Below are 12,175 nucleotides of genomic sequence, written 5' to 3'. Positions count from 1 at the left end.
ATCATTTTACTTGTACACTTAAGTTGTACATAGAAACTTATAATACAGTTCTGTAAAACTGAAAGAATTGCCAGGGAAAAGGGAGGGTGTTACCTTTTATTGACTGATCATTAAGGAAGTTAGAGAAATAAAACAAAAACACAATAAAATGTTTAAAAAATTAAAGGACATTTTCCAGGTACAAATTTTATAAATACAAAACAAATTCACAAATTACTTTGAATGCTAAATAAATATCTAGTTAATAAACTCAGACTCAATACCTCCAGCCAGCACTGGTACAGCACTTCAAGGAATAAAGTTGGATTCATTCATGTATAGTGTTGAAAGAATCTGCTCATTAAACAATTCTTAGACGTATACACTTTTTTCTAAACTGTGCTATCATGGAAGATTTATCTGTGTAAATAAATCTCCCTTAACACCACACTTCTAAAAAAAAAAGTCAATGACAAAATAAATCATAGGTGAAAAAATATTTTTTGAGATACTGGGACACATGAATGATCTCAAAATGCACAAAAATCTCTGTAAACCAGTACTGTAGCCAATACATCTATCAAATTTATTAGATACTGAACAAAACTGTAGCAAAGGAAATCTTTCCTACATTCTCCTGAGTGCTTAATATTAAAGTTGAGAATATAGTGCAGGCCACACTTCAATGTGGTCAATCAGTTGTTATTGCTTTATACATATATGTCTGCTTTAGAGCATGATTTAATGTTCCATTTTCATGAACAATATGTTTTCTTCAAATATATCCTTTAGAAAGACAAAATCAGATTCGTGACTTTTTTGCAGCTGGTGGTGTGCTAACTTGATCCACACTCCCAGGTGTGACGTTGAGTCCAAGTTTTTGAGCCTGAATATGAAAAAATGCTTGCAGCCTAGTTCCAGCTTTTGCTTCACTTGTGTTACGAGGGTTGTACTCAAAGCAGTTCGAAAACATTAACTCAATATCATCGATAAACTCAGCTAGAACGAAAAAACCAAATGAGATTAGAATGAAAGAAAGTAAATTATAAATACAATCTTTGTATCATATCTGGAAATGTCATTAAGAAAACAGAAGTCCACATTTTTCTTTAGAAATTGATGACTCTGAAACAAGGTGGCAGAACTGAAGCTTAAAATTGTTTATAAATACTTTAAAAAACTGTTTTATTGAAATTATACAATTATTTAATTAGATGTATTTTATATAACTGAAAAGAACATCTATTAAGATGAGATTCTATAAAATATCTTTAACTCATTCAATCCCCATCCATCTTTCATTTCCATATATGCATACATAAGCATTTTAGGGATTTCTTGGGATGCCATCTATACAATTATGTTAATATACATCATTTAAATAAAAAGAAAAACAGCCTTTACCTCCTTAAAGGAAAATAATTATCAGAGAAAAACATAAATTACTCACATGCTAGTTTATATTCACATTTGTTCACTTTTTCACGAATTATATTTAAGGCAATGGGCTTTTTGATGATGTCATAATAGTCTGGGACCTGTAAAATAATTCAAATATATCTCTCCTATAGAAAATTTATTGAAGATAAGTAGTCAAATACATGCAAGTTTTGCCCTTAAAAGCAACTGAATATTAACTTCTGAATACTATTATTCCATTAAAATTACATAATACATTTCAGTCATTGTAATGTTGTAAAAGCTTATTTGATACTATAAAAAATGTTAATGTATTGTGAAAAACAGATTATGGGTTTGCTTGTGTGTTCTCTTCCTTTCTCTGTCTCTCTCTCTCTATATAGATACATAAATGTATTTATAAAGAAATTTCTGTAATGACCATGACTGAATTTGTAATAAAGAATAAAATACATGTAACAAAACTTAATTCAGCACAAAACTACTCAGGAAAAATAAGTTACAGTCCAACTGAGAGTTAATTTTTTTGTTGTTGTTAAATATTTATTTATTTTTGGCGGCACTGAGTCTTAGTTGCGGCATGTGGGATCTTCTGTTGCGGCGTGTGTGCTTCTCTCTAGTTGCCCCACGTGGGCTTAGTTGCCCCGTGGCATGTGGGATCTTAGTTCCCCGTCCAGGGATGGAACCTGTGTCCCCTGTGTTGGAAGGTGGATTCTTTTTTTTTTTTTAAATATTTATTTATTTATTTATTGCTGTGTTGGGTCTTCGTTTCTGTGCAAGGGCTTTCTCTAGTTGCGGTGAGTGGGGGCCACTCTTCATCGCAGTGCGCGTGCCTCTCACTGTCACGGACTCTCGTTGCGGAGCACACGCTCCAGACGTGCAGGCTCAGTAGTTGTGGCTCACGGGCCTAGTTGCTCCACGGCATGTGGGATCTTCCCAGACCAGGGCTCGAACCCGTGTCCCCTGCATTGGCAGGCAGACTCTCAACCACTGCGCCACCAGGGAAGCCCGGAAGGTGGATTCTTAACCACTGGACCACCAGGGAAGTGCCAGAGAGTTAATTTTTATAAGACGCTATTCAATGTTAATTAATCTTTCACATTCTGGTTCTAGAATTCTCAAAGTAGAATTCTGACGATGTCACTTTTTCATTCAGAAACCTTCACCTGATACTGACAAGTGAGGCCCTTTACAATCTAGTTGTGTCTGAGCCCCTCTAACACACCCTCTGCTCCATTCAAACCATCCATCATTCCCATATTCTCATTTCTAGGTCTTAACTTGTTGTCCCCTCTTCCTAAAATGTCCTCACTGTTGAAATTCCATCTTTCTTCAGTGACCAGATCAAATAGTTCTTCCATAAAAAAACTTTCTAATTCCTGCTATTCCTTCCTCCTGAAATGCTCAAATCAATTCCTTCTCGTCTCTACTTCTGAAAGACTATTAAACTTCTAGTATAACTAACACTGTCCTACCTCTGCTATGGCACACATCACATTCTGCCATACCTATATATAAATAACAGCTCAAATCCCTTAGTTAGGTCAGGCTATCTCTGTTATTCAAGAGTACCCATCTTTTACATCAGTGTTTCTCAAAATGCTGTCCCTGGACCAGCACCATCAGCATCATTTGGGGACTTGTCAGTAATGCAAATGGTTGGGCATCATCCCAGACCTAGTGAAACAGACTGGGGTGGGGCCCAGTCAGCTGTGTTTTAACAAGCCCTCCATTGACTGTGGTGTATGCTAAAGTTTAAGAAACACTGTTTTACATAATAGAAATGCCAATAATGGTACTCAGTTGAATCAATTCCATTCATATTCATTACACAGAATAAAAAGTGAGGTTATTTCAACACATTGTCATCATTTATACATTTATAAGAATCAGTCACAGGGGCTTCCCTGGTGGTGCAGTGGTTAAGAATCCACCTGCCAATGCAGGGGACACGGGTTCAAGCCCTGGTCCGGGAAGATCCCACATGCCGTGGAGCAACTAAGCCCGTGCACCACAACTACTGAGCCTGTGCTCTAGGGCCCGCGAGCCACAACCACTGAGCCCGTGTGCCACACCTACTGAAGCCAGCGTGCCTAGAGCCCATGATCCGCAATGAGAGAAGTCACTGCAATGAGAAGCCCATGCACCACAATGAAGAGTGGCCCCCGCTCGACGTAACTAGAGAGAGCCCACGTGCAGCAACGAAGACCCAACGCAGCCAAAGATAAATTAATTAATTAATTAATTAAAAAAAAAAAAAGAATCAGTCACAGGACTAGAAGGGACTGAGGAGACTATGCTAGCTCCATTTTTTTCAATATAGGAACAAACGTTCCAAGATTTGTTTTGTTTTTTTAAGTAGACAGTGACTAAACAAGTATTTTGACTACCTTAAAGTTGCCATGCAGACTAAATCAGATAATACACATGAATACATTTTATAAAGTCTAGTAGTATTACCTGGATTTTAGAAACGAGTTTCAAAAAAGGCCAGCTGTCATCATGCCGTACCAATTCCACAACAAGTTGTTCAAAAGCGGACAATTCATGAACTCCTCCCTGTCGACCTGAACTCCTTCGATTAAGTGTCATAGGAGATGATTCTGAATAAACAATTATGTTAACTTTAGGTGATGACAAAACAAAATATTTGATCACCATAAGCTAATCAGGACATATAAATACAAACTAAATTCAAACAGAAAATCGACACTCTACACACTGAGATGTTAAACTGACTTACATTCTGAGAGATAGGTAAATCTGGACCAAGTATTCGTTATTTCCTTTCGATCTTAAAAATTTCCAATTGAAATAAACACTCATTAGGAACAGATTGTAAAAAGAGTGTAATACAAAAGGAAATTCTAGAACACAAAGTTTGTGGGTTGTTACTCCATTTTATTAAAAATATGTTTTTAACTACAGTAAAATGAAATCCTCTGGCATTTCCTGAAATACAACCTTAGGAAAATAACCTCTTCAGATTTAGAAACTTGGCTTCTTTATAAATTACCTTGCATAATAGAAAATATTTCTCAATGACGAAATAAAAGATTATTCTTATAAATCTAATTTTATATGGAGAATTTTCTTAAAGCAAAATGCTTTCTCATAAAATGTAAGGTATATAATGAGATCTAAGGTGAATGAATTAGTAGAAAAGAGTAGTATAGTCCATATATAGATCTAGGTGTTTAAATTCTCTGCTTAAATGTTAATCCACACATTTCCCCCTTTATTTGTCCTTAGAACCAGGCTAGTAAGTTCACAAGTCAATTAACAACAACAATATTTTTTTCAGCAGAGTTTTTTTTTTTTTCTTTCTTAAAACAAAAATGCTTCAGGTGTACTATTTTCCAAATAGCTTGGAGTTCAGGATTGGGGAAGAGCAAAACACATAAGGGGATAGGAAAAGCTAAATTAGATCTCGGTGCAAAGTTACCTGATACTACCCCCACCCCGCTGCCAAACCTGACGACCTGGCGACTGCATTATGTTCCATTCTTCCACCAGTGAATTCCTTAATCCTGTCATGGGTTTGAATAACTATCTAAAATTCTTCAAAGAACAGTAGTAGCATTTTTTATGTTTAACTTCATTTTTTGAAATATCAAAGTTTTACTACTACTGACATTAAAGAAAAAAGAGGATAGGATTAGAAATAAATGGGTAAAGAGATTATTACATGGATAAATATTACCAACAACTTACATAAATATAGATAATATATAAACAATTTATATAATATATATATAAATATTAAAACAACAATTATCAGAATCAAAAAGACAGCTGGTAATCACTCCCTAACAATATTACTGTTCCCAACTCTCCCTGCCCCGAAATTCAGTATGTCAGGTGGGAACCTTATCAAATTACCTAATGTAGCTTGTCTAGGTGATGATAAGTACATGTGTTTTGAAGGAAGCAAAGGTGGAAGAGAATGAAACGTGTTATAATGTGGTATACTGAGGCTGTTCAAGTATTGGCCAAATCTCTCCATTAAACACAGAACACTGTTTGCAAACTTCTTACAACTACCCTACTACACTAGTAGAAATACTAGTACTGTAGTTTACCTTTATTCCAAATACCTGCCCCTTCCTTGAACATTATGCTTCAGGTCAGGTTGCTCCCTAATAACTCTGTATAGTGGACAGCCTTTCAAAAATGATACAAAGTATCTCAACATTCAATCTTTCCAAATTACTCAATTTTCTTAGGTAAGAATAGCTTAAATTAGACTTCTTCATACCTGTAGATTGTCTTTTCCTGCCTCTTCTCTTGGATTCACTATCTTGGAGAGAAAGTTTTGAAGCAACATTTAGAGATCTTGACTGCTCACTTGACTTTGTGGCAATGACTCTGAAGTTAGGGAAGTTGGGACTATTTTCTGGTGTATTATTAGCACTTTTCCTGCCTCTGCGTTTTCTACGAGGACTAAGTAGTTCCACGAATACATCTGCTTGCAGTGGGCCATGACTCTGGCGAGTAGAACGACTGGCAATTCTTAAAGATTTAGTTTCTGTAGGAGGAGCAGATTTTATCTTTCTTAGGCTTCTACCAGTAGCTTTAGAAGAAACAGTTGTTTTTGGTGTACTCTGCTGACTCCTTGAAGTATATCTTCCAGGATCTTGTCGTTGGCCACGACTTGAGAAAGAAGAGCTAAGTCTCCCTCTTGTTTTAATTGGTAATGTAACTTGTGTTCTTCTTCGTTTTGGTGGGCTATAAATAGTGTTAGAAAACAATTATTGTACAGACCAATGATGAACATATGAATTACTTCTATCCCCCTTGTTCTACTACTCAGCCAATGAGTTCTACATACATAACTTTTGTGTTACTGAGACTTATCCTGTACTCAGTTCTTTAAACTTAGAATCAACAAACTCTTCATGGAAATCTAAAATGTGCTTTCATATATTTCTTTGTAATGCAAAGACAATGTTTAATAATTTCTTGGTAACTCCAGGACATCATCATGAAAATCAAATCCTAGGTTGTGATAAACTGTAATAAAATTCTCAGGAGAACCGAAAAAATGGACTTAATCATGTTGAAAAACTTAAAATGCAAATCTTTTGTCTCCTTATGCTACAGGAGACTGTCACTTTTCATTACTATTGATACTGAGGTAATCTACAGTTTTGGCCAATGGATCCCACAAAAGTAGGCCTTAAACCTACTGTTCCTCAACACTAAGCCAAGAATCTCTTTGCCATCTTTTGATTCTTACTGTAAGATACAAAACTAGATTCAACCCTTTAATTGCCTTTCAGTTGTAGACAAGGATGATACAACCCCATTAAGCCTCCTTATATCCATCTCCCCCCATACCTGAACTTCCAGTTTACTTAAAATATTTCCAAAAATTCTCCAAGTTCTTTATCATCCTTATGCTTAACACAATACTGTCATTACAAGCTACAGGGAAAATGGCTCCTGCTAGTTGGAGCTATTGAACAACTTGTTTAAAGTAGAGGGGGTGGCTCTCTCTACTCATCCTCCTCAGTCTTTGGCCTTTTTGTACTGTGTTGGTTCTAGGTTGCCCTTGCTTCACATTCATTTTCTTGATTCCACAAGAATGGAGCTCAAATGTTAAAAACAAGGGGAGGTCTTAGGGACAAATAAAGGGAGACTGCCCCAGTGCTGCCACGGCAGGAATAACCAAAGCCATTCATTAGGCCTGGGTGACACAGCTTGCTAAGCTGCAGAATACTTGGCTATACAGTAGTATAGAAGTTGTTTCTAGGTGCTGATGTGGTACGAGTATAAAAATACAATGTGCTTCCTGGCATTTCTCTCTCTCTCTCTGTAGTCTGCCAAGATCACCAATATTTGGGTATAACTGCTTGAGAAAAGCAAAAGAGGCATTGGGAGCTGCATTCATCTCTATCTCATGAATGTCCTCTGGACTGCTTATTTGCTGCTTTCAGCAAAAAACTAAGTAATATCAACCTTGATGTGGCTCTGAATTGACATCCTAACCAAACTTAAACTTACACTTGATTTTATGATCTGGCTAAATTCACAAAGTGACTATACTCCCTTGGGAATAATTTCATATGTTTATAATACATAAAAAGCAAGGGGAACTTTATGACACTATATTGCACACTAGTTTTTTGTTTTTAAATTATGGGCCCCAACCATTCCATTTGCATTTGAAAAGTCAAGAGACTGTCTAGTTAAAGACTCGAACTCTCATTTTATTGCATGGTAGGACTTACCTGACATCTTCCTCTTCTTGAGAATCATCTTCATCTTGTTCTACCTCATACTCCTCCTCCTCACTTTGACCCTCTTCATCATCATCATCAACTTCATCATCCTCACTTTCCATACTATCTTCCATCTCGTCATCACTTTCCAAGGATGGTCTCTGTCTAGAGGAGAGTCTTCTAGAACGTTGCTTTGGCCGACACTCTGGACAAAACCAATCTCCTTCAGGCACAGTCTGATAAATCACATAAATGATTATTAATCATCTGTCACTCAAAATCTCAGTGTCTCAATTCTAATCTGAGAAGCAGAAGAAGAAAAAAATACCTTGAGCTTTGGTCGAACACAGTAGGTATGATGACCCCGATCACAGCCATCACAAAGTACCATGTTTTCAGCATCACCCTTCTTTCGGCATATCTTGCAACGGGCGTTCAGTATAGACTTAGACCATATTACACTACGATCCAAGGTGGAGAGATGAAGAAAGACTTGGGATAGACTGGCAGAAGAAAGGAGAGACTCTCTCCAACGGTCCAGGACTGTTTTATAAGAACGCCCACTGTCACTGGCATCTTAAATGAAAAGGGAAAGTGATTAAACTTCCTAGGCAAACCCTAGATATCTCCTATAACTATTTTCTTGGTAGTGTAAATAGGTTGGAATTCACAGTTCTTCTCTCCTGATACGTCACAAAAAGACCACGTTGATATTAAAAACAAAAACCTCGTGTTAAAGAATATTTGCTGAGCCACATCTTATTTATGACATAAGGAATTACTTAAATCCGTAAACCAAATGCTGGGGGATTTCAATAGTTAAAAGAGAAAAATAACTTAGGCAATGTATTCTCAATCTAGTAATCTAGTTCTTTGTATCAAATCTTGACGTAATTTAGAAAGCTCGCTATATATGATTACAAGTCAGCTACTATTCATTTGAATCAAGAATGTTACTGCCTCATTTCAGATAAAAGATGGACTGCTCTCTAAGTATAAATCATATTTAAGGTTTCTTTTGGGGATAATGAAAATGTTCTGAAATTAGATAGTGGTGGATGGCTGTACAACTATGAATATACTAAAAACCACTGAACTGTACAATTTAAAAGGGTGAATTTTATATATGCGAAATATATCTCAATCTAACTTATTAAAAATATCGATTATGTATAAATGCCAATGATATTGTCTTCTATACCTAAGAAAGTATTATTTTTAAAATAAGGTAAATTAAAAAAATGTTAATACCCCCTTAAAAAGAACTTTCAGCACCAATTTTTATACGGAAACATTTGAACCTATTAAGAGTCATTTAGGAAGTTTTCAAGATGGCGGAAGAGTAAGACATGGAGATCACCTTCGTTCCCACAAATACATCAGAAATACATCTACATGTGGAACAACTCCTACAGAACACCTACTGAACGCTGGCAGAAGACCTCAGACCTTCCAAAAGGCAAGAAATTCCCCACGTACCTGGGTAGGGCAAAAGAAAAAAGAAAAAACAGAGACAAAAGAATAGGGACGGGACCTGCACCAGTGGGAGGGAGCTGTGAAGGAGGAAAGGTTTCCACACACTAGGAAGCCCCTCGCGGGCGGAGACCGCGGGTGGCGGAGGGGGGAGCTTCGGAGCCACGGAGGAGAGCGCAGCCACAGGGGTGCGGAGGGCAAAGCGGAGAGATTCCCGCACTTCCCGCACGGAGGCTCGGCGCTGACCAGCACTCACCAGCCCGAGAGGCTTGTCTGTTCACCCGCCGGGGCGGGCGGGGGCTGGGAGCTGAGGCTCGGGCTTCGGTTGGATCGCAGGGAGAGGACTGGGGTTGGCTGCATGAACACAGCCTGAAGGGGGCTACTGCGCCACAGCTAGCTGGGACGGAGGCCGGGAAAAAGTCTGCAGCTGCCGAAGAGGCAAGAGACTTTTTCTTGCCTCTTTGTTTCCTGGTGCGCAAGGAGAGGGGATTAAGAGCGCCGGTTAAAGGAGCTCCAGGGACGGGCGTGAGGGGCCGCTATCAGCGCGGACCCCAGAGACGGGCATGAGACGCTAAGGCAGCTGCTGCAGCCACCAAGAAGGCTGTGTGCAAGCACACGTCACTCTCCACACCTCCGCTCCCGGGAGCCTATGCAGCCCGCCACTGCCAGGATCCCGTGATCCAGGGACAACTTCCCCGGGAGAACGCACGGCACGCCTCAGGCTGTTGCAATGTCACGCTGGCCTCTGCTGACGCAGGCCTGTCCCGCATTCCATACCCCTCCCTCCCCCCCGGCCTGAGTGAGCCAGAGCCCCCGAATCAGCTGCTACTTTAACCCCGTCCTGTCTGACTGAAGAAAAGATGCCCTCAGACAACCTACACGCAGAGGCGGAGCCAAATCCAAAACTGAACCCCAGGAGCTATGTGAACAAAGAAGAGAAAGGCAAATCTCTCCCAGCAGCCTCAGGAGCAGCGGATTAAATCTCCAGAGTCAACTTGATGTACCCTGCATCTGCGGAATACCTGATTAGACGATGAATCATGCCAAATTGAGGAGGTGGACTTTGGGAGCAACGATATACATATATTTTTCCTTTTTCTCTTTTTGTGAGTGTGTATGTGTATGCTTCTATGCTTCGTTGTGTGATTTTGTCTGTACAGCTTTGCTTTTACCATTTGTCCTAGGGTTCTGTCTGTCCATTTTTTTTTTTTTTTTTTTTTTTAGTATAGTTTTTAGCACTGTTATCTTGGTGGATTTGTTTTTTGGTTTGGTTGCTCTCTTCTTTCTTTTCTTAATTACTTTTTTTTCATTTTTAACAATTATTTTTTATTTTAATAACTTTATTTTATTTTACTTTTTTCTTCCTTTCTTTCTTTTCTTTCTCCCTTTTCTTCTGAGCCGTGTGGCTGACAGGGTCTTGGTGCTACGGCCAGGAGTCAGGCCTGTGTCTCTGAGGTGGGAGAGCCGACTTTAGGACATTGGTCCACCAGAGACCTCCCGGCTCCACGTAATATCAAACAACGAAAGCTCTCCCAGAGATCTCCGTCTCAACGCTAAGACCCAGCCCCACTCAACGACCAGCAAGCTACAGTGCTGGACACCCTATGCCAAACAACTAGCAAGACAGGAACACAACCCCACCCATTAGCAGAGAGGCTGCCTAAAATCACAATAAGGTCACAGACACCCCAAAACACACCACTGAACGTGGTCCTGCCCACCAGAAATACAAGATCCAGCCTCATTCACCAGAACACAGGCACTAGTCCCCTCCACCAGGAAGCCTACACAACCCACTGAACCAACCTTACCCACTGGGGGCAGACACCAAAAACAATGGGAACTACGAACCTGCAGCCTGTGAAAAGGAGACCCCAAACACAGTAAGTTAAGCAAAATGAGAAGACAGAGAAACACACAGCAGATGAAGGAGCAAGGTAAAAACTCACCAGACCAAACAAATGAAGAGGAAATAGGCAGTCTACCTGAAAAAAAAATTCAGAGTAATGATAGTAAAGATGATCCAAAATCCTGGAAATAGAATGGAGAAAATACAATGTTAACAACGACCTAGAAGAATTAAAGAGCAAACAATGATGAACAATGCAATAAATGAAATTTAAAATTCTGTAGAAGGAATCAATAGCAGAATAACTGAGGCAGAAGAATGGATAAGTGACCTGGAAGATAAAATAGTGGAAATAACTAGCGCAGAGCAGAATAAAGAAAAAAGCACGAAAAGAATTGAGGACAGTCTCAGAGACCTCTGGGACAACATTAAACACACCAACATTCGAATTATAGGGGTCCCAGAAGAAGAAGAGAAAAAGAAGGGGACTGAGAAAATATTTGAAGAGATTATAACTTGAAAACTTCCCTAATATGGGAAAGGAAATAAGTCAATCAAGTCCAGGAAGCACAGAGAGTCCCATACAGGATAAATCCAAGGAGAAACACTCCAAGACACATATTAATCCAACTATCAAAAATTAAATACAAAGAAAAAATATTAAAAGCAGCAAGGGAAAAACAACAAATAACATACAAGGTAATTCCCATAAGGTTAACAGCTGATCTTTCAGCAGAAACTCTGCAAGCCAGAAGGGAGTGGCAGGGCATATTTAAAGTGATGAAAGGGAACAACCTACAACCAAGATTACTCTACCCAGTAAGGATCTCATTCAGATTCGACAGAGAAATTAAAACCTTTACAGACAAGCAAAAGCTAAGAGAATTCAGCACTGCCAAACCAGCTTTACAACAAATGCTAAAGGAACTTCTCTAGGCAGGAAACGAGAAGGAAAAGACCTACAATAACAAACCCAAAACAATTAAGAAAATGGTAACAGGCACATACATATCGATAATTACCTTAAATGTAAATGGATTAAATGCTCCAACCAAAAGACACAGACTGGCTGAATGGATACAAAAACAAGACCCACACATATGCTGTCTACAAGAGACCCACTTCAGACCTAGGGACACATACAGACTGCAAGTGAGGGGATGGAAAAAGATATTCCATGCAAATGGAAATCAAAAGAAAGCTGGAGTAGCAATTCTCAAATCAGACAAAA

General features: G+C 38.9%; 1 protein-coding gene across 7 annotated transcripts in view; it reads right to left on the bottom strand.

Annotated features, from left to right (window-relative positions):
- Positions 1 to 82: 82 nt before the first annotated feature.
- BAZ1A (bromodomain adjacent to zinc finger domain 1A) overlaps positions 83 to 12,175 on the bottom strand; it is a 93,562-nt gene continuing 81,469 nt past the window's right edge. For 4 of the 7 annotated variants that reach the window (XM_082384058.1, XM_082384055.1, XM_082384053.1 and 1 more), the window contains 7 exons: positions 11,045 to 11,080; positions 7,951 to 8,198; positions 7,632 to 7,858; positions 5,657 to 6,126; positions 3,859 to 4,001; positions 1,430 to 1,517; positions 83 to 978 (listed from right to left, as the gene is read on the bottom strand). In XM_082384058.1, coding sequence (XP_082240184.1) covers positions 782 to 978; positions 1,430 to 1,517; positions 3,859 to 4,001; positions 5,657 to 6,126; positions 7,632 to 7,858; positions 7,951 to 8,198; positions 11,045 to 11,080 — 1,409 coding nt within the window. In that variant the 3' untranslated portion in view covers positions 83 to 781. The remainder of the gene's footprint in view (positions 979 to 1,429; positions 1,518 to 3,858; positions 4,002 to 5,656; positions 6,127 to 7,631; positions 7,859 to 7,950; positions 8,199 to 11,044; positions 11,081 to 12,175) is intronic. The other 3 variants (XM_082384059.1, XM_082384056.1, XM_082384054.1) reach the window with 1 other exon arrangement.

This window comes from Balaenoptera borealis (assembly GCF_965194805.1).
Source record: "Balaenoptera borealis genome assembly, chromosome: 3".
Taxonomy (NCBI): domain Eukaryota; kingdom Metazoa; phylum Chordata; class Mammalia; order Artiodactyla; family Balaenopteridae; genus Balaenoptera; species Balaenoptera borealis.
The sequence above is the reverse complement of the archived record's forward strand: the minus strand, read 5'-3'. Positions and strand labels throughout refer to the sequence as shown.